General features: G+C 41.5%; 1 protein-coding gene across 1 annotated transcript in view; it reads left to right on the forward strand.

Annotated features, from left to right (window-relative positions):
* Positions 1 to 24,250, forward strand: part of LOC145992692 (CD63 antigen-like) — a 75,637-nt gene that overhangs the window by 33,199 nt on the left and 18,188 nt on the right. Inside the window, exons 5-7 of the mRNA XM_083129071.1 lie at positions 9,668 to 9,856; positions 12,207 to 12,368; positions 13,430 to 13,621. Of these exons, the coding sequence (XP_082985197.1) occupies positions 9,668 to 9,856; positions 12,207 to 12,368; positions 13,430 to 13,621 (543 nt within the window). The remainder of the gene's footprint in view (positions 1 to 9,667; positions 9,857 to 12,206; positions 12,369 to 13,429; positions 13,622 to 24,250) is intronic.

A 24,250-nucleotide genomic window follows, 5' to 3' on the forward strand; every position in this document is an offset into this window, starting at 1 on the left:
AAATTATATAGTGTATGTAGATGCAAACAGCCTCTATGGTCATGCCATGATGCAAAAACTACCATATGCAGGGCTTGAATGGGTTGAAGATTTCAATATTGAAGATCTTAAAGATTTTGATGACAGTAATTATGGCCTATTCTTAGAGGCTGATCTGACAATTCCTAATGATTTGCACAATAAATTTTCTGATCTGTCCCCAATTCCCGAGGTTCAGTGCTCACCTGGCTCTAAACAGAAGAAGCTCATGATGACACTGGAGCCAAAACAAGGCTATGTCATATATTACAAAAACCTCCAGTTCCTGATGAAACATGGTGTCCAAGTGACCAAAGTTGGCAAAGTCTTAAGGTTCAGGCACTCAGAATGGTTGAAACCATACATTGATACAAATACAGAGCTTCGAACATCTGCAAAGAGCCAATTTGATAAGAGCTTGTTGAAATTGATGGTGAATTCTGTCTATGGCAAAACAATTGAAAATGTCAGGAAACATACCGATGTTAAAATAATTACTGACCCCAGCCTGAGCAAAAAATTGGTTGCAAAGCCCAACTTCAATTATAGAAGAATTTATGATGAGCACATGGCACTTTTCAACATGAAGAAAACAAAGATTAAGTTTGATAAACCTATTTATGTAGGGGCTGCGATATTGGAATTGTCCAAATTACATATGTTAACATTGTATTATGATGTGTTGAAACCTTTTTATGGTGATCGTGTAAAACTGATGTACATGGATACGGTTAGTTTTGTTCTTGATATTCAAACAGAAGATGTTTATCAAGATATGTCACAGTCTGAATTGTTTCAATACTTTGATACCAGTGAACATACAAGAATTCAACCCCACAACAAAAAGGTGCCTGGCAAGTTAAAAGATGAGACACTTGGTGATGTTATTGTGAAATTTGCTGGGTTAAGTGCCAAGATGTACACTTTTGAGACATGTAGTGGCACTGTTGCCAAAAAGGCCAAGGGTATTGGCAAAGTAACTGTTGAAAAAGATCTTCAATTTGAAGATTATGAAAATTGCCTCAAATCCCAGAATTCAATCAAAACATCAGAATCCAGAATCCAGAGTGTGGATCACTTGCTGACTAGCAATATTGTAAGAAAAGTGGCCCTGGACCCACATGATGATAAGAGATGCATTTTATCATGTGGCATACATACTCTACCATGGGGGCATTGTGATTTGAAAAATGGGAAACAATGCCCAATTACAGAGCATGATTTGAAATAAATAAACATGCCTATGAACTTATTTGGGTTCAAAAAACAGGCTATTATGGAGCTGCCGACACCACAACCCTCTCCTGATATGCTGTCTAAACTAAGTGGCTTGTTAATTATTCATCTGAACAGCATACTTACAGATGTTGATGATGAAACAGGTAAAACATTGTACATATTTAACAATAATTTAAATCACTACCAATTACCTGTAGGTGGGCAATTGCAATTTATTACAACCCCTGAGGGTGATGTCAAGATTTCAGTAGGGAGAAATATTTATAGAATTAAGCACTCAAACATGGTTTCTGGCACTGTATATACTGTTTCTGCTGGTGACTGCTTATATATTGAGGTCCCTGGATCATATGACAAGCTTATACCCTTTTTTATAGAATTAAGAATCAGATACTCTATAATAAATAACCATTAAAACAAAAATGCCTAATGATATATTTGGCCATACAAGACATGAAGATCACAGTGATGAGATTCTGATGCTTGATGTCAGAGTCAAGAAATTAAGAAGTGATTTACAAGCTTTACAAACCACACTCAATGCCAGTCTTCAACTAGAAATTACAAATTTACAATCACAATGCATGGACCCTCTTCTTAAAATTGATTCTGAACTCAAAGTGCTGCTTCAGAAATATACTGATTTGGCAACATTAGATAATTTTCAAAGTTTAGAAGAGGCTGTAGCAGCTCTTCAAGCCAAATTTAAGACCCAGGCCACCAATTCTGAGCAATTGAAACAGCAATTGGAAGAGCAGATAAATAATGTCCAGACACAGCTCCAAACAATTGTCAAAAGCATAAAATCACAAGAAGATTTTGATCTAGTGATTTCCACTCTAAAAGAACAGATTCAGTCACTCCAAATACCTAATCTGGACCCCTTGAACAATGCCATAGCCGAGGTTAAAGAAAAAATTGAGACACTTGAAAATTTTATGAACAACTTGCCATCTTCTGATGCTTTGAGTGCAATAACTCGGAGTGTAGCAAATATTAAGCTGCAACTTGAAACATATGAAGATTTTGGAAAAATTCAAAGTACCATAACCCATCTTGAAGGTACAATAGCAGCAGTGCAAAGTGATTTGGCAAATGTACAAGAATCCCGCCTGCCTGGTATTGTAGACACTCTTGTTAGTGTCCAGCAACAGATCACAAAGCTTGAAAACCTCAACACTGAATCTGAACTATCTCATTTTCATCACTTGATAGATGATATCCAAACAAAGCTTGAAATTTTACAACAATCCACACCCTCTCAGGCAGATATAGCCCTGCTCCAAAATGCAATGCAAAATGTGGCTGATGCTTCTGAATTAAACAATGTGAAATTGGCACTTCAATCTTTGCAAAATACAGTATCAAATCTTCCTACATCACAGGAACTTAAAAATATTAAGAGGGCAGTGAATAGGATATTGAAATCAGAAGATATCAAGAATATCCAAGCAGAGATCAAACATCTCACTCAGACAGTGGCCACTCTACCAACCAATCAACATATTAATGAACTGCATGCCCTGTTTGAGGATATCAGAAGACAGGTCCATGATCTTACTGCTCAAAATTCAAAATTGTCAATTGTTGAAAATTTGCAACAAATTGTAGCTAATATCAAGCAACAGCTAGGGACCATGGAATCCAATCAAGCAAATGCTTTGTCTGTTTTTGCTACCCAGCTTCAAGAGATTGTGCAACAATACAAGAAACTTATTGTGGACATAAAAATCAAGCCAGGCCATGATGATGTTGTTAGGACCATCAATGAGCATCTTGAATCTGTAACAAGCAGATTGCTCACAGCAGAAAAGGAAATAACAGGCATAATCGAGAATCCAAAACATACAGTAATTCTTGAATTGTACAGCATCCCCAACAAAGAATATGATTCACCATTTACACCAGGTGGCAAAATATATATGCTGTCCCCTATACAATTTTATTACCAGTTTTTTGTTGGGGGCACACTGAGACCAATCAAGATCAAATATTGGCATCAGCCACAGGCACACCACTATCCTACCTTATCAATAACAAATGCTGACAACAAACCAAAAATCACCAGTGTAGAGTTAGAGGATTTTACAGACCCCAATACATTAGAAACAGCCTATGTTGAAGATGATGGATCTCTGGAATTTAAAATACAAATAGGGGACAAATTATATTTAGAAAATCCTGCAGTCTCAGCTGCTGAACACCCCATAGTTGCAATATTCTTGTTTTCATATCATGTCTAGAGAAATTATTGTTGATGAACTACACAGACAAGCCAGACATAATTTTAAGAGACTGCCAGTAGTCACAAAGGGCATAGATGATTTATGGCAGAGCGACTTGATTGAAATGGCAAGTGGACAGTTGAAAAACTTAGACAAAATCAACAAGGGCTACAAGTATCTACTCACTGTAATAGATACATTTTCAAAATTTGCCTGGGCTGTGCCACTCAAATCCAAGACTGGAAAATGTGTTACAGAAGCCTTCAGGACAATCATCAATCAGAGTGGAAGATCACCGCGCTATTTGCAAACAGATAATGGCAAAGAATTTTATAATTCAGTGTTTCAACAATTTATTAAAAGCCAGGCAATAAAACATTATTCGAGTTACAGTGATCTCAAGGCCTCAATTGTAGAGAGATTCAACAGAACTCTAAAAAATCTTATGTATAAACAATTTACACTTCAAGGTAATTATAAATGGATTAATATTCTTCCAGAACTTCTACATAAATATAACAACTCGGTCCATTCCACAATCAACATGAAACCCTCTGAAGTAACTTCATCTGATGAGCAAAAATTGATCAGCACTGTTTATTATCCTAAATACCAGCCAACAACAAGAAGGGCCAAATACAGGGTGGGTGATCAAGTAAGAATCAGCAAATATAAGCACTTATTCAAGAGAGGCTTTACAAGAAACTGGAGCACTGAATTATTTACAGTGGTTCAAGTTAAACCCGGGACCCTTAACACATATATAATAAAAGATCATCGAGGAGAAATTCTCAAAGGCAGATTCTATGAACAAGAGCTCAGCAAAACTAAACAGCCTGACACATATCTCATAGAAAAAATCATCCGCAGAAAAGGCAACAAGTTATTTGTCAAATGGCTAGGTCATCCGGAAAACAGCTGGATCGATGCAGACAAAGTGATAATATGAGCACCTGGGATGTTATAAAAAGGCTGCCAGAACCTGAACAACAGAATAAGAGAAATGGCAACTTGCTGCCTGATAATATTAGGTGTCTTATTGTTGGGCCATCTGCTTGTGGTAAAACTACACTAATGGTTGATAATTTTTTATTGGCACCCAACTGGTTAGACTGGAAAAACAGGCACTTGTATGTCTTCTCTAAGAGCTTGGAACAATTAAAATATCAGCAGCTGATGAAGCTATATGATGGATTGGATATAGCCACTTTTGAACCAGATGTTAAGCCACTTCATGAATGTCTCGATAATTCTGTTGTTGTGTTTGATGACATTATACTGGATAATCAAAACAAGGTTAGAAATTTCTTTACACAGGGGCGGCACAAAAACATTGATTGCTTCTACTTGGCACAGACTTTTTCTAAAATTCCAAAGCAGCTGATCCGAGACAACAGCAATTTTATATGTGTGTTTCATCAAGATCATACCAACCTCAAACACATACATGATGAATATGTAGGTGGGGACTTGAGCTACAATGATTTTTCTAAATTTTGCAGCAGGTGCTGGAATCAAAACAGTTATGGGTTTGTCACAATTGATATGACAAGAACACCCAGTAGCGGCAAATACAGAAGTAAAATCAACGATTTTCTAGACGTTGAGACGTATATAAATAACCATGAAAAGGCCAATCATTGATGATCTTAAGTTAAGAGATTATCTTGTAAAAAGATTCAAGGGATGGAAATCAGAGAACCGGGGAATTTATGAAAAACACAAACAAACAGAACAGCCTGTAATTGATGCTATTAATAATTTAGGTAAAAATATCAAAACTGTTACAGAGCAAAATCAAGATTTGATCACAGAGCTTGTACCTGTAGCTGCAAGGAACATATTAGATTATCCATTCACCCCACTTTCCAGTATTCATACACCTAGTCCTGTTGCTCCTAGAAGAATTGAAGCTACTCAGGATCCTATTGAATTGGGTCTTCTTGCTCAAAAATATTTAAGCACACCTAAAGACAACAAAGATGAGGTTTTTGGCTTATATGCTGACACAGAGCTTGATGGGAGCATCATTCATAGAATTGGCAATTTCAGAGTAACATTTATGGGGGATGATATAATTGTTTATTCAGAATCTCGTCTCGGAGAAAAAGGTGCTTTTGTTAAGTACACCGGCACACCTGGATTGTGGGAACTGATGACTAGGAAAAGGCCTGGCAGCTATACAGATCAAGACTATGAGGATTACAAAGAAATATTAATAAAATCAGATGCTCTATACCAGAACAATGATCCCACACAAAAAAGAGTCAAGTCTAGCAGTGGAGCAAAATACAACAATTTAATCAAGCCCATATGGTCACAGATCAAGACTGGCAGTGGAATCAAACAATACAACACCCTGCCTAAAGAATTTGTGTGGGTTGATGATGTCAGGAAACTTGTGGATAGGTTATTGGTGATAGCTGGGGAGGAAAATGCTGGCAACAACAATTTTTACAATGAAAAGGTTGGAATTATGGACATGATAAGCACAAAATTGTCTAATTTTATAGTGAATGACCCTAAAGGGATTGGATATCTCATAAAAATTATTAATACTCTACCACCTAAATTTTGGAATATTTCTGAGGGCCGGGGGCTTGTTAATGACATTATAAACAAGCTGCCATTTGAACTACACATTCCAGGCTATCAGTATTGTGGTCCAGGCACAAAACTGGACCATAGATTAAACAGAGGGGATCCTGGTGTAAATCCCCTAGATGCTGCTTGTAGAGACCATGACATAGCATACAACACACATTCTGATCTTGACAAGAGACATGTTGCAGACAAGAAATTAGAAGAGGCTGCATTTGGTAGATTTGTAAGCAAAGATGCTTCTTTAAGTGAGAGAATATCAGCATTGGGAACCACCATAGCTATGAGCACCAAACAAAAACTGGGGTGGGGGCTGTGAATATGTATATAATAAACCTACAATGAAGGCCAAGGGTGTTATGTATCAAATACCTTATGCAGGTCTCAAATCTCTTAAAACTATTGACAGTCTCTTGACCAAAAAGCAGCGCAAGAAAAAAAGCTCTTGTATTGCAAAGGGACATGGTATGAAATTGTTGCTTAGTACCCCCCAATTAAAAAAATTACAGCAATCTAGAAAAAAATTGCATACAGGGGGATTTATATTTACCATCCCTGCCATCTTAGCTGCTCTCGGGGCTGTTGGGAGCTTGGCTGGGGGATCAGCTGCCATAGCAAAAACAGTAATAGATGCCAAGAAAAATAGGGCAGAATTAGATGAGCAGAGGCGCCATAACCTGGCCATGGAGAAAAAAGGCAAAGGTGTTAAGAGAGCCATGAATAAGTTTAAAAAAACAAGAGCCGCTTACAAACCAAGATATTGAAGCTTTAATCAAGCCACTGGGCATCAAACATTTTAGGGGTGTGTACATGTCTGATTCTTTACCGGAACAACCACTCAACAAAGAGTGTGGCATTGTTAATTTGGATAAGTACAAAAATCAGGGAACTCACTGGATCTGTTATCTTAAATATTTAAACAATGAGGCATTTGTGTTTGATTCATTTGGAGGTGTTCCACCTGAAAATTTAGTAAAATATCTAAAATCAGCTAATCTTTATTACAATAATGCCCGTGTTCAAAACTTCAAAGATGTTAATTGCGGACATTTGTGTTTATCTGTTCTCAGATATATGTCTCAAATAAATAAACCATCAATTGAAAATTTTCAAAAAGCCTTGTGGTATTTAAAACATCATGGGGGTATTCCATCTCACCAGCCAAAATTCAATATTGAAACTCAAATTACATGATGATATAGTGTATCCCAAAACAATAGCTCTCAGAGCATTTTACGGCATGTACTTGATACCTAATATTACGCACCACAACAACACAATTGCAGTAGGGGATCAAAAAATTGTCATCACTCCAGGGCAATATAATCTATCCACTCTAAATGCTCAGTTACCCAGAGGTGTAGTGCTAAGTCAAAATTCTGTCACTCACAGAGTAGAGATTGTATCTGCTACAGAAACAGTGGATCTGGGTACTATAGGAGAGCTGTTAGGCTTTGAGAACAACACAAAACTTGAAGCGGCCATCAAACACACTGCTATGAATATACCTAAATTCTTAGCCATAGAGACTCTGAATATTCACTGTAATGTGGCTGAGGGTATGATCACCAAATCAAATGGCATAGGCACTCACAAACAAACTGGCATCATTGCAACATTCAAACCTAATTCCGAATTTATGGAGCCAATCATCTACAATCCATCCCCAACATTATATTTTCCTGTGTGTCATAATAGAATAGATTACATTGAATTGATGGTCACTAATGAAAAAGAAGAATTAGTTGATTTTGCTGGAGCCACAACAACTGCAATCATAGAGATTAACATTTAAATAAAAATACATACAATGGAAAATATTGAGAGTTATGAGCTACAATCATTCCCCCCAAACAGGAGGACATTTGCAAATTTAAATCAACCCAACACAGAAATTGAGGTTGATCTTGATGTAGGGGATGGATTTATACACCCTCACAGAGCAGATCTATACATCAAATTTGATGTTGTAAAGCTCGATGGAACAGATTATCCGGCAAATTCAAACATAAGATTGGTGGATAATTTTGTGCCGCATCTGTTCTCTGAAATTGAGATCAGAAAGCATGGCGTTGTTATAAACAGAGTGGATTATCCCGGCATTACCTCCACAGCTTTGGCCACTCTAAAATTATCCAAAACCGAAGCTTCATACTACAAAATCGGTGGATTTGAGGCTGGTGATAAGATATTATCTAAAAATCACACAGTGCTGTTCCCTATGCGCCTGTTGCCAGGATTCTTCTCAGATTACAAAGAAATTATGTGGAAGGGTGGGTTAAGAATTACATTTAGAAGAGCTGCAAATGATAACAATGCTTTGATGAGGTACAGCACATTAAACCCTACAGGAGAAGCTCTGCCTAATACCATACCTGATGCAGGCAAGTGCCTTATTCAGACTATGGAGCTAAGAATCCCAGTTGTTGAATATGAGGCCAGTTATGCTCTTAAATACAAAGCTGATATAATAAAAAATCCACAAATTCCTCTGCAATTTTATACATATCAATGCGTACAGAAGCCCGCATCTGGCACATATTATGAGTTTGATGCTACAAACTCATTCTCCAGCATTCAATTTGACATGCCTGATTTTGTGGTGGTATTGTTTCAGACTGGAAGACACAACAATCAGGAAAAAAATTCAAGTAAATTTGATAGCTGCAACATCAAGAACATATATCTTAAAAATGGCAGAAATGAGGTATTTCCTAGAGAAAATTACAATTTAGACATGTCCAAGGATGATTTCCTCAAGTTATATGAGGCATTTTCGGCTTTCAAAAGAGTCACTACTGGCAATACTGACATGTATTACACACCAGATGAATTCAAAGTACATAGACCCATGTTTGTAATCAACACTTCAAAAAGAAAACAAGTTGTGGTTAATGACAGGACAAACATTAAAATTATCTGTGAATTCCAGGAGACATTACCAGATGACACCATTTGTAGTGTCATTCTCATAGGTGAAAAATCATATGTTTATGATGTAAGAAATGAGAGAGTCACGGAGCAATTCTAGAAGAATTACATTGTTTTAATATTAGTGAACCTGGTATCCAATTAAACTTAAACCATGTATGTGTGTGGGTAGGTGTGTAGCCTAGTTTTAAGTGTAGCCCCAAGAGGGGCATATTTTTGACAAGTTTATGGACAACAATCTCTCAGAAGTGCCTTTTATAAGTATATGCACTTCAATCTGAGAGGGGTCATACTTTCTGAGAAATTCCCGAGGGCATTTTTACAAAAATCTTGAATTAGGCAGGGTACTACACTAGAGCAAAAAGCTCATATGGGCATGTTGAGCTAGTTTTAAGTATGGCCAAAGCTGCTTGAGGGGGGTTCATACTTTCTCGAGTTTATCCCACCGTAAATACAACTACTTGTATATTAGCTGTAAAGCACGGGTGTATCTATAATTTTCCATCTGGGGGTGTAATTTCGTTCTTGTCAGGGTAAATTTGGAACGAAAATGACCATAAATTGAACCTTTGTGAAAAATTTAGGGGTGTGTAGAATCACTGAAATGCAATGTGCCTAACAAAAAGAGAACACTTTTAGCATTTTTTTTCCAGATGTTTGGACTTGCACTGATGGCCGGCGGAAGTAGTCTGGTGTCAGAATACCAGAATGCCGCTCAACTGATGCAGTCAAAGATAATTGCACCGACCGCGATCATCATCTTCATGGGCTCCTTCTCGATTGTGGTCTCCTTCCTGGGCTGCTGTGGAGCCCTAACAGACAACAAGTGGATGCTGGGTATCGTAAGTATCTTCATCGATGGAACTAGAGTTGACGAGCTGTATCTTTGCGGGTGAACCCTGCCCAAGTCGGCTGCGTAGTAGCAAGGGGGAGGAGCTACCGGCTGCGCGTCATTACCTTGCGTTCTGTCATTCCTATCGACCACCCAAAGGGCGAGTAGGTGGCAACTACATAAACGTATCTCTCTCACACTCTGCGGGGAGTAGCCAAGGCCACCCGCAAAGATACAGCTCATCAACTCTAGCATCGGCTTGTTTAGAGTGTGAGGGAATCAAAATTCGCGCAACCTAAACTTTGGTTCAAGGAGAGTTATTTTGTCTTTCGGACCCTTGTATTGGTGGAATTGTTGTTTTTACATCCACTTTATGCACAGATAGGCACTGGACCTACAGTTTAAAGTGTGATCCGAACCACTGTGTAATGTGTCTCCACCGGGTGCCGAACTCAGGTCCTATACAAAGCGAAGACGTTACCACTACATCGTGTAGGCCCCTTCAGACCCTTGAAGATGTTGTTAAGCGCAAGAGTTGTGTGTTTCCCATCTAAGAAATATCGTTATTATTTTACTTTATCATTTTTCAATCTTTGATTTATTTTTGGGATATTGCTCATTTTCATTAAATTTTTATCGTGTTTCTTTTAAAACTCCATTTTCCTCGTATTTGTATCTTCCAGCACAGATAACGACAGATCTAGGAAGGAATTTATTTCTATTTTGCTTATTGTACATCGCTTCTCTACCTATTGCGTTAATCGCGACAATGAGGATTGGACACATGATAAACGTAGAACATTTTCTCACAATTTTAATAATCATCAACTCGCCGATTATTTCACACAAATATTTGGTTCAAGGTACTGCAAAAATTTGGTCGAAGAAATTTCCTCCCACACGAAAAAGTAAGGAAAAATAACAGTTTATTCCGTTGCTAGTTACTAGAGAAAAGTTACTGAGTGACAGTTACCAATTTCAAAAAGGAAATTATACAGCTTGCCATATACGACGGCCGATGGACCCGTATAGGCGGCACATAATGGAGAGTTATGCGACTCCGCAAGCCAATGCGCATCTCTTGTATAGGTGTGTTTCACCTACGTCACAAACTGTTGCATTGTGGGACCGAGCAGCCATGATTGCGGCCGGTTCTCGTAAACATACGGAAGTCAAACGGACGGGAGATTTCAACGTTGTTTACGATGGTACTGTGCAGTTTTCAGTTGTTTAACAGAAACTCACGTTTATCCTCGAATTTTCCGAGAAAGAAAATGTGCCGGTAGTAGGCTTTGCGTACTTGCAGGAAAAAAGAACACCTCTATCAAAGTATCCCAAATTGATTGATTGGTTTGGTTTATTTTACTACGCTTTTATGCCAGTTTTGGCTAATCATGAAGACGAGGCTGGGTGATGATATGTTGAAACTGATAAAAGCAAAACTTATCAGAACACCCATGCTAAGGCTGGGATTCGAACCCGGGACCCCTGTCATCGTAGCGCGCTGTGTTAACCACTCCGCCACGGAGGCCGGTATATCCCAAATTGTTAAAGCAAGAAGTGAAATTACGGTTTTTTTTTAGCAACTCAAACTTTTAAGTTACAGCGCCTGAACAAACCTTAAAGGGAAACAGAGACGATGATGGCAGAGCCTTGAAAATATTAGTAAATCTGTACTGGATGTAAATATTTTTAAGCCGAATCCGAACCAATAATATATACGAAAACGAATTGATTCCAGGTAGCTGGGTCAAGTAATTAAACACAGGTGAACTAAGGTTGGAAAAAGGTTTAGGACCCTTTTCATTTCGTTATCGTCCAGTTCATATGGATCTACACCGCAAAACTTCGCCTTTTCTCCATATTTTTTTTTTGTGTCGACTGCGCAAAGAGCTTGAACACGAAAAATTACCCACGTTTCCAGATGACACAACATTGTTATTAATTGTATGAAATAATTTACCGAAATTTTACACAGTACTAACAACAAACGTACAGTTGGCGCAGGTATAACGAACGCTAAGGGTATTTCCTTTGCAGACGACAAACAACTCGGCCGCAAACATGGCGGCGGTGCGAATCTTGATGTCACATGAAACCCACCTATTGAAGCTGCTTCAACCGAAGGCACGGCCATCAGGGATTCTGGCAACGTCATTGGCCCATTTCCTGTATGTTTCTCAACCTGTGCGGCCATCAAATGTGACAAGATGTATAGTTTCAATTGCAGTTACCCTAAGCAAGTAACTGTATGTTTTACAAGAAACTCGTTGCTTCCCAAGATTGCTTATACCTTATACCACTTTAGTGAACATAGTCACTTCAAATATGTGTGGGTTATTATACTATATCTCATTTAGTTTGCAGTGCAGCTGGTATTTGTAATAGTACTGCAGGTTGCAGCTGGTATCCTGGCCATCAAAGCGGCCAAGAAAATCAAAGCAGAGGAATTTCGTGACAAGTTGGAAATGACTCTGCAGAAGAAAAAACACTTGGAGTTGTGGGATGACGTCCAGAGAATGGTAAGTTGTTAGTAAATTAGCAGAATATTCCAGTAGGGAATATAGGGTGGTTACTTGACACTTAAAAGGCTAAGGCATGTAGATATTCTTCAGGGCCTACTTGATGTGAAAACGGGTACAATGCTTTACGTCTATGAGTTAGTTTTAAAGCGAGACGTCTAGTTATACCATAGTTACTTAACGGGTGTATTTAAAAGTTCTAATATTAATCAAATGTTATTATTTTAGTTAGAAATAGCACTCTAACCCCTAGAAGGCTTGCAACAAGAAAACACATTGAGTTAGTATATTGTCATTTTTTTATATTTTTCTCATGTTTACCGTAATGTTTAACGTACAGCCCATGTTTAACACAGTGTATTCCAGATTATTGGAAACGGGCGCACCCCTAGCGAATTCATAAACGACTTCTTAGTAAGTGTGTCTATAGATGACCATTTCGAGAACCCGCTCCGTGGAGAAGTGGTCAACCTAACACACTGCGAAACAAAACGTCGCAGGTTCGAATCCTGTTCAAGCATGGACGATTTCATGGTGGTCAACGAATTCATGTATTATTCGTTCATCCTCATCGTTGCGATTAACTCAGGAGCCAGTAAAGGGACGTAAAATAGAAATAATTGAACATAGTCACTTACTCAGATATATTACTGTCTTTATGAAGGTAGGTTACGTGTCCTGTTTAGTGTGCAAAAACATAAGTTTTTAATGTGATTCTTCAATAATTTTCATTATATTTTATGTAAGAACAGTACAAAACTGTAACTTAGTTATCAGTAAAGATAACTCGACACGTGACCGATTAGATGACAAACTTATTCTTTCACAAGATGGGGCAGAATTTCGTCTCATACCATTGCCACCTCAAGTAAAGGTATATTAATATTCCTCCATAGGCCGTTTGCTATTCCGATAGCCATCTTAACCGATATCCTTGCACTGTATGCAATATGAACTTCAATGTGTTCCGGGTCGCTCGCCATTCCACATTGCTTCCATCCACTTATGCTTGTGAATGTACTAGCTAAATGAAGTTGAATGTAATGTAATTAATGTTCCAGTTTGAATGCTGCGGAGTGTCTGACTCCGAAGACTGGAAGAAACTAGCGAAGCTGCCCAAACTTCCACGATCCTGCTACTCGAACACTTACCGCATCCTTTACACTGACGGATGCTGGTACAAAATCACAGACAGCCTGCAGGGACTGACGGCATTTCTGGGAAAAGTTTCATTCGCTGTCATCTCACTGGAGGTACGTATTCACATTCATCGCTAGAATGTATAGGATTTATTCCCATCGCGATTATACTATTATGGAAAATTACATTTTTCGCATTTCTACCATTAGGTGATATTTCCTACTTTTGTGGTCATTCGAGTCATAAAACAATTTTTCGCGTTAATTTGCGTCAACATTATTTCGCGCAGAGTTTTTTTTTCCTTCCGTCTGTTTATCTTTACAGATCAGAACGTTTATTCAGGTACACTTCCCGCCTTTAAGTGGGCTGTTGTTTGCCGAATAGTAGTGCAGGTGGCCCGGTTCTGAATAATCTTTTGAGGCTCGAATCATCACTTGAGGCTCGTCGTAGCCTTTTATGATGTATATTTTGAGGGCACAGAGTTGGCAACACTGTGGGCCCACTGTAGCCTTTTATGAGGGGGTCCATTGCCCTCTGTTTACATCTGGCAACACTACCGTAGATTTTTTGACAGTGTTGTTAACCTACTGGGTTTTTCACTGTAAATTTTCATCAAAGGGCCTGAGGGGTCCATGTATTTTTTATGTCTGGCAACACTGTTGGGGGCCTAGTGTTGGCAACACTGTGGGCTCTTACTGTAGCCTTTTATGAGGGGGTCTATTGTCCCCTGTTTACATCTGGCAACACTACCGTAGATTTTTTGACAGTGTTGTTAACCTACTGGGTTTTTCACTGTAAATTTTCATCAAAGGGCCTGAGGGGTCCATGTATTTTTTATGTCTGGCAACACTGTTGGGGGCCTAGTGTTGGCGACCTGTGGGCTCTTACTGTAGCTTTTTACGAGGGGGACCACGTTCCGCGCATTTATTCGTTGCTCTGACACAGCGTGATGAGTAAATAATGCACTCTCTCATCCTTTGAAGGATGAATGCACCTTATTGTAATTTTCCAAGTCCTGGTCAAATGTTTATATATCGTGACCTTTGTAAACCTCTTTCGGGAACGATGTGCCACACACACACATGCGCGTGCGCGCGTGTATTGTGACGAATGCACTCTCTCATCCTTGAAGGATGAATGCACCTTATCGTAATTTTCCAACTGTGGGACCAAATGTTTATATATCGTGATCTTTGTAAACCTCTTTCGGGAACAATGTGTCGCACACACACACACGCGCGCGCGTGCCTGTATTGTGACGCAAGCAAACAAAAAAAACAACTTTGCCTGTCATTACAAAAAAAAAACTTTGACCGTATTCTTAAATAACTAACAAGGACAATGAATCTTTTTGGCTTCCGCAAACAGATCAACATGGAGACTGCACCGCCAAATTTCAATAACCTCTTACCTTCCGTGTTATCTAAACTCAATGGTTTACTGATTGTTCATCTCAACAGCATTTGGACGAAACTGAATGACGATGTGGGCAAGATGTTTTATGTTTTTAATAACAATTTACATTTCTACGAAATTCCGATCGACGGGAAACTTCAAATCACCGTGAATCCGGAAAACGCAGGCGAAATCAAAATTTCTACCGGCAAGAATATTTTTCGAATCAAGCACGACAAGATGCTTTCTAACATTACGTACGATATTTCTGCAGGAGATTATCTTTACATGGAACTTCTCGGAGATTACGACAAACTCATTCCTCTCTTTGTAGAATTACGAATCGTCTATCCTATTATAAATAACCGTTAACCAAAAATGCCTAACGACATTTTCGGCAACACCAAGCGTGTAGACCACGCAGAAGAGATTCTCATGTTGGACATTCGAGTTAAGAAGTTGAGGACCGATTTGATTGCTTTGCAGGAGACCTTAAACAAAAGTTTAGAGTCGGAAATCGCTACGCTCCAAACGCAATGTCTCGACCCCATTCTGAAAATCGATTCCGAACTGAAGACGCTGATAAAAAATTATGTCGACGTACCTTCTTACGACAACGTTCAAAATATACAGTTGAGCGTGGATTCGCTTCAAAATGATTTGGCCAAATTACAGCAATTTCAATCGAAAAATGAAGATTTGGAAAAATTGAAACTCGAAATCGAAGAACGAACTTCCGCAATAGAAAAGAATTTCTCTGAACTTCAAACCGTCGTGAACGATATAGATGCAGAACGCTTACATGTCGTCGTTTCCAAATTACAAGAAGAATTCACCAGCACGTTGGAAGAAATTAAATCCAAGTTGCAGACTTTGGAAGATACAATGACGAACCTACCATCGTCGGACGAACTGCAGGTCATCGGTAAAAGCGTCGCGAACATAAAAATTCAATTGGAGGCGTATCGAGATTTCGAACACATTCAAACCACCATCGCTACGCTTCAGGCGTCCTTGGAATTGATCAACGAAGAAATTAAAAATATTCACGCTGAAGCAAGAGCGTTGACGAGCATTCAAGACACGTTAAGCACGGTTCAGCAGAAGATCGAATATTTAGAAAATTTGAACGTCGAAACGAATCTCGCTCATTTTCATCACGTACTCGACAACATACAGGGTGACTTGGAATCGTTACGGACGAGCGTGCCTTCGAGCGAAGATTTGGAAAAATTGAAAACGGCGGTGACGGCACTATCCGATTCGAACGACATCAAAAGTTCATTGAGCGATCTCGAGGGTAGGGTGGCCAATCTCCCCACCTCCAAAGAATTGCACGCTTTGAAAAGAAACATATCTCGAATGCTGAAACGACTAGAAACGGAAACGGCGAACGTGGAACAGATTCGAGACGAAATTAGTTCGCTGGTGACGACGCTGCCCACTTCGCAGAGCGTCGCCGACCTTCACACGCAGTTTACAGAGATGCGAAGGATCGTGAACGATCTTACCGAGAAGAGCTCGAAATTGAATCAAGTCGAGAACCTTCAGAACATTGTCGTCAACATCAGAGATCAAGTCGGAGTGCTAGAATCCACGCAGGAATCGACGCTGGCCTCTTTCGGTGCCAAGTTGCAAGAACTCAACGAAAACTACAAGCAGTTGAACGTGGAAGTGAAAATCAAACCGTCGTTTTCTGCCGTAACGGATACCATAATCGAGCATTTGCTGCCCATCGAAAATAAACTCGGACACGTTCACAGTAATCTGCTCGGCGTCGACACTAAATTCGCCAAATTGTTCACCTTGCAAGCCATCGAAATCAACAGCGTTCCCAATCAACAGAGAATCTCCACGTTCGTCGAAGGTAACAAACTGTACATGTTACATCCTTATCATCCGTACTACAAGTTTCTCCTCGATGGCACGATTCAGATAAACGAATTTTCGTACTGGTCTCACGGTAGAAAAGCTAGCGTTCCTACCATGACTTTGATATCGAATCGTGGTGTCCAGAAAGCAGGAAACATTCCTCTGGCACGTTGGAACGAAACGCGCAACATATATGAAATACACGAAGACGAAGATCTTACCGTTTTCGACGTGAGTGCCGGCGATAAGCTGATCATTCAAAACACGAGCGAAGTGCCACCCTCTTTGAATCCCATCACGCTTGTGCTTCTCTTGAAACGTAATCTCTAAAAAAACGTCTAGGCAAGCCATCGAAGAATTGCATAAACCTGCACGCCGTAACTACGAACGTTTGGCTGTGGTAACCAAGGGCATCGACGACCTCTGGCAAAGTGACCTCGTGGAGATGAGTAGCGGCAATTTGAAAAACGTACATAAATTGAACAAGGGCAACAAGTACCTCCTCACCGTCATAGACACATTCTCGAAATTCGCATGGGCTCTACCTTTGAAGGCGAAAACGGGAACATGCGTCACGGAAGCATTCAAATTAATTTTTCGCGAAAGCGGCGGCAGACAACTACGGTTTCTGCAAACGGACAACGGTAAAGAATTTTACAACGCCGTATTCCAAAAGTTTATTCAAAAACACAAGATTCAACATTATTCGACCTTCAGTCACATCAAAGCCAGCATCGTGGAAAGATTCAATCGAACCTTGAAAACACACATGTGGAAACGATTCACGCTTCGGGGAAATTACAAATGGGTCGACATCCTGCCGGAACTCGTCGACACCTATAATGATACGGTACACAGAACGATAGGCATGAAGCCAGCTGACGTTACGAAATCTGACGAGCAGCGGTTAATTTCTACAGTTTACTGTCCAAAGTACACACCCACGACAAAAAAAGCTAAATACAAAATTGGAGACCGGGTGAGGATCAGCAAATTCAAACGCACCTTCGAGAAGCGATTCACAAAAAATTGGAGCACGGAACTTTTTACGGTGGTTCGAGTTCTACCCGGAAACCGACACACGTATATAATAAAAGATAGTAGCGGCGAGATTTTGAAAGGAAGATTTTACGAAGAGGAACTCTCTAAAACGAAACACCCCGACACGTACCTCATCGAGAAAGTATTGCGTAGGAAAGGTGACAAACTGTTTGTCAAATGGCTGGGACTTCCGGAGAAGAGTTGGATCGACGCGAACGAAGTGATCTTGTGAGTACGTGGAACGTGGTGAAGCGTCTACCGGATCCGGAAAGTCAAACGAGAAAAAAAAAAGAACGGTGAGTTGCTTCCCGACAGCATCCGCTGTCTGATCGTAGGTCCTTCGGGGTGTGGGAAAACGACACTGCTCGTGGACAATTTTCTCCTCGCACCGAATTGGTTAGATTGGAAGAACAGGCACCTGTACGTGTTCTCGAAAAGTTTGGAGCAATCCAAATACCAACAACTGATGAAACTGTACGATGGTCTGGACATTGCAACGTTCGCCTCGGAAATAAAACCACTCGACGATTGTCGTGAAAATTCAGTCGTTGTGTTCGACGACGCCATCCTGGAAAATCAAAATGAAATTCGCAACTTTTTCACGCAAGGTCGTCACAAAGGAATGGATTGCTTCTACCTAGCTCAAACGTTTTCCAAAATTCCAAAACAGTTAGTACGCGACAACGCTAATTTCATATGTTTGTTTCGTCAAGATCACACCAACCTCAAGCACGCGTACGATGACTACGTAGGCGGAGACATGAACTACAATCAATTTTCGGAACGCTGCTGCTCTACTTGCTGGAACGGTGACGATTTCGGATTCGCGACGATCGACATGACGAGGAAACCCAACGACGGAAAATACAGAAACAAAATCAACGACTTTCTAAACGTTGCAACGTTGTGAGAAACGACGTGTATAAATAACGTCATGACGAAACGAAAAATAGAAGACGAAAATCTCAAGCTTCGCGATTACCTCGCGAAACGCTTCAAAGGTTGGAAATCCGAGAATCGCGGATTCTACGAAGAGAAGAAACGTCAGGATCAACCCGTGATCGATGCCATCAGCGGTCTAGGTAAAGAAATTAAAAGTGTCACGGAACAAAATAAAAATTTGATCAACGAACTCGTACCGCTCGCAGCTAAAAGTTACGCCGTACCCACACCCATTTCGAGCATTCCTTCGACACCGTTCGAACTGAAGGATGCACCGGCACGACGTCGAGCCATTGGTAGCACGTCGTCTTCGGATAAAATCGAGTTGGGACCTTTGGCACGAGACTACCTGAGTACGGGGAAATTCGACAAGGATAAAGTGTTCGGATTGTATCCCAGCATGGAAACCAACGAAGGCGGTCGTGTGGTGTGGAAGATTGGGAAATCGAAGGTGACCTTCGAAGGCAACGACATTAAAGTTAATTTAGGCGAGAAGGATAGTTGGACCAGGTATCCGGGTACGGTGGGACTGTGGGAACTCGTCGCCAAAAAGCAGCCGAAAGATTACACCGACGAAGATTACCAAAGTTACAAGGAAATTCTGATCATGACGGATGCCTTGTACCAGAACAACGACGCCTCGCAGAATAGGGTGAAATTGAGCAGCGGCGAGAAGTACAGGAATCTCATCAAACCGATTTGGAACCATGTCAAAACAGGCAGCGGCGTCAAACGCTACAACACGTTACCCAAAGAATTCGTTTGGGTGGACGACGTTAGGAAACTCGTGGACCGATTGTTGGTGATAGCCGGCGAAGAGAATGCAGGCAATCGTAATTTCTACAACGAGAAGGTTGGCATCGTGGACATGATCAGCACGAAACTTTCCAACTTCATCGTGAACGACGACAAGGGCATAGGTTACCTGATCAAAATCATCAACACGCTGCCTCCGAAATTTTGGAACGTGGCCGAAGGAAAGGGACTCGTGAACGACATCATCAACAAGTTACCTTTCGAGATGCATCTACCTGGCTACCAGTACTGCGGACCGGGTACCAAACTCGAGAAAAGATTGGAGAGAGGAGACAAGGGTGTGAATCCGTTGGACGCCGCATGCAAAGATCACGACATCGCTTACAACACCACGCAGACGGATCTGGATGCACGTCACGAAGCAGACAGAAAGTTAGAGCACGCAGCTTTCGAAAGGTTCGTGAGCAGAGACGCATCGCTGGGTGAACGGGTCGCCGCACTGGGTACCACCATCGCCATGAACACGAAACAAAAATTGGGGGGGGGGGTATATAAATAACATACCGTAAAAAACTACACAAGAAAAAATCTCAGAATATATATATAAATAACATACCGTGAAAATAACACATAGAGCATCAACATGAAGCCCAAGGGTGTCGTGTACCAGATACCATACTCCAATCTTAAAAATCTAGGTGCCCTCGATGGGTTACTCACCAAGAAACAACGCGAGAAGAAACGTTCTTGCTTGAGCAAAGGACACGGAATGAAATTGCTGCTCAGCACACCTCAATTGAAAAGATTGCAGCGTTCGCGGAAACAGCAAAAGATCGGAGGTTTCATATTCAGCATCCCGGCCATCCTAGCAGCATTGGGGGCCGTTGGAAGTTTGGCTGGCGGAAGTGCCGCCATCGCGAAAACCGTCATCGACTCGAAGAAGAACAAGGCGGAATTGGAAGAACAGAAACGTCACAACCTGGCCATGGAGAAGAAAGGGGGGAAGGGCGTGATGAAGAAGTTTAAAAAAAAGAAACAACAGCACTCACCAACCGAGACATTGAATCTCTGATCGAACCGTTACAAATCAAACACTTCAGAGGAGTTTTCATGTCCGACTCGTTACCTTCAAGCGTTAAAAGAAGAGAATGCGGAGTAGTCAACTTGGACGGTCAAGAAAATCCAGGCACGCATTGGATATGTTACCACAAAAATGATGATAAAGCATTCGTTTTCGATTCTTTCGGAGGTGTTCCACCTACAAATTTAATTCATTATCTGAAAACGAACAAAACCTCTATATACTACAACGACGAACGCATTCAAAATTTCGGAGACGTGAACTGCGGTCATCTCTGCCTCTCCGTGCTCGCGTTTCTCTCTAAAATAAATAACCCTACAATCGAGGATTTCCAGAAAGCATTGTGGAACCTCAAACAGCATCACTAGGATGGGCGTGTTCCATCTCACGAGCGAATCTTCAATCTTGAAACTCACGCTGCACGACGACATCGTCTATCCTAAATCCGTGGCTCTGCGTGCATTCTACAGCATGTACCTCATACCTAACGTCACGCAGCACAACAACAAAATTAGCGTCGGAAGCGAACACATCGTCGTCACGCCAGGACAATACAATCTTTCCACTTTGCAAGCTCAATTACCCAAAGGCACATACCTTTCTCAAAATTCGGTCACGCACAGAGTGGAAATCCTATCCGCGACGGAGACCGTGGACCTGGGCACCATGGGAGAACTTTTAGGTTTCGAGAACAACCACCCAAAACTCGAAGCTGGCATCAAGCACGTAGCAACCAACATTCCTAAATTCTTGGCCATAGAGACTCTGAACGTACACTGCAACGTGGCGGAAGGCATGATCACGAAATCTTCGGACGGATTATTAGGAAGTCACAAGCAGACGGGAATCATAGCCACTTTCAAACCAAGTTCCGAGTTCATGGAACCGATCATCTACACGCCCTCTTCGCCGATCTATTTTCCAGTATGTCGCAACCGCATAGACGACATAGAGTTGGTGGTGACGAACGAGAAAGGAGACGTGGTGGATTTCGCAGGTGCCACTACGACGGCCATCGTGGAGATCAACGTATAATAAATAACCATACATGTAAAATGGAGCAAATCGAAAGTTACGAATTGCAATCTTTCCCTCCCAACCGTCGCACTTTCGCCAATCTCAACGAAGCGAACAGGGAGATCGAATACGACGTGGACGTAGGCGACGGGTTTGTTCATCCTCACAGAGCGGACCTCTACCTTCAATTCGACGTGGTGAAGAAGGAAAGCGGAGACGCGTTTCCCGCAGCAGCAAACTTGATACTCGTGGACAACTTCGTGCCTCACCTGTTCTCGCAGGTGGAGGTGAGGAAACACAACACCGTCATCGACAGAATCGATTATCCAGGCATCACGTCGACGGCAGTGGGAACGTTGAAATTATCCAAAACGGACGCAGCGTACTACCAGGCCGGGGGATTCGAAGCCGGGACCAAAATATCGACGAGAAGTCACACGGTGCTCTTTCCCATGCGTCTGCTGCCTGGTTTCTTCTCGGACTACAAGGAGATCATGTGGAAGGGAGGACTGAGGATCACGTTTCGAAGAGCGGCCAACGACAACGACGCACTAATGCGATACGCTACTTTGGGTCCGGACGGTACCACGCCGATAGCCAATACTTTACCCGAAGCAGCGAAATGCGTCATCCGGAGCATGGAATTGAGAATGCCGGTGGTGGAATACGAAACGAACTACGCCCTCAAGTACAAAGCGGAGATCTTGAAAAGTCCGCAGGTGCCGATTCACTTTCACGGTTACCAGTGCGTGCAGAAGATGGCGTCGGGAAGTCACATGGAATTCGACGTGACGACACAGTTCAACAACATACAGTTCGACATGCCAGATTTCGTCGTAGTGCTTTTTCAGACCGGGAGGGACAAGAATCAGGAAAAAGATTCCAGCAAGTTCGACGACTGCAAGATCAAGAACGTTTATCTGAAGAACGGTAGGAACGAAGTGTTCCCGCGCGAGAATTACAACCTCGACATGACCAAAGACGATTACCTCAAACTTTACGAAGCTTACACGGCTTACAAACGCGTGACCGAGGGTAGCGTGGACGTGTACTACAACCCCAACGAGTTCATAGTTCGCAGACCCATGTTTGTCATCAACACCACGAAAAGAAAGCAAGTGGTGGTCAACGATCGTACCAACATCAAGATTGTATGCGAGTTCCACGATGCCTTGCCTGCAGATACTCTGTGCAGTGTCATTCTTATTGCAGAGAAAACATTTGTGTATGACGTCAAGAATGAAAGAGTGACTGAACAGTTTTAAATAAATAAAAAAAAATAGCACACAATAAGAAATGTGGAATTTTATATATATAAGTACAAATTGCAATTAGCAGTTTCCAGAAGTTTAATTTTGCTGTGCCATGCATGCATGTAATCGAGGAAGTTGAAGTAAATTAAAATTGATTTTTTTTTCATTTTGCATTGCCTATTATTTTTTGTTGCACTCTGGGCAGGCCTTACTAGTTTGGAGGCGATAGTGGCCCCACGGAAGTGTGTGGACCCCACATTCAAGAATACACCTCTTGTCGTCGTGTGCATCCAGAGCAACTTTCCTAACAATATTAGTTGTAAGCACATGATCAACGCTTTGGATACGATGTTCTTTTTGTAGAATGGGCGATTTTGTTCTGAGGCACTCGAGGTAATCCTCAAACTTGAGGTGCTCCCGAACCACTTGCCTGCTTACACCCTTTGCCTTTTTTGTTACAGAACCCTCAGCCCGGATCGCATAGGCTTTGGCACGAAGTCCAGCAAACTCCACAATCACATCCCCGTCTTTCTCGTCCTTGAGTTTGCCGGGTATTTTTTTGTTCCGGGGCAGAATTCCATACCGGTTTAGCTGGGGATAGCCCGATGTGTCGAAGAGCTTGACAAGAGCTGGAACTTTGGCTATATCACCATACGCATCGGCCGTGCGAACATGGTACACCAAGCTGTCTGTGTCTGTGTAGAGGAGCGAGATATTGTGGTTGTAGTGTGCACGTAGTATGTCGTAATATGTCTCGAACATGCACAACTTGCTCAGATCCAAAACTGCAGCTCCCACATAGATGGGCTTGTTGAGTAGCACCTCGCCCCGGTTCATGTGAATCAGAGACATCTGTTCGTTGTAAATTGTTCGAGACCTGAACAGCGGGCTTGCAACAAGTCGACGACACTGTGTTTTCTTCGTCAGCAACCTCACATCAACGCGATTTCGCACATTCTCCATGGTCTTCCCAAATACCGCATTGTTCATTAATTTGAAAAAATCGCGATCAAGTTCCGAAGTGGCAGTAGTGCGATGTTTGGTGTTCAGTTCGATGTACGGCTTCAACCATGGAGACTGCCTGAACAAGAGCACGCGGTAAACTGCTTTGACCGAGACCCCTTGCTGCATTAACCACTGGAGGTTCCGGTAGTGTAGCACATAACGCTTTTTGGGCTCCAAGTCCATGACGAGCTTCGGTTGATCCGAGCCAGGTGGACACTTGAATTCCGGAGCAGGCGAAAGGTCACAGAATGTATCCTGCAGCTTCTCGGGGAAGTCAAGGTCCACCTCGGCAAAAAACCCAAACTCGTCGCACTCTTTTTCGATGTCGTGGTATAAAGGATCAACCCACTCAAACTGTCCTGTTGGGAGTGGCTGCATCA

This window comes from Lepisma saccharinum, chromosome 9 (assembly GCF_977018435.1).
Source record: "Lepisma saccharinum chromosome 9, izLepSacc3.1, whole genome shotgun sequence".
In the NCBI taxonomy this organism is placed as follows: domain Eukaryota; kingdom Metazoa; phylum Arthropoda; class Insecta; order Zygentoma; family Lepismatidae; genus Lepisma; species Lepisma saccharinum.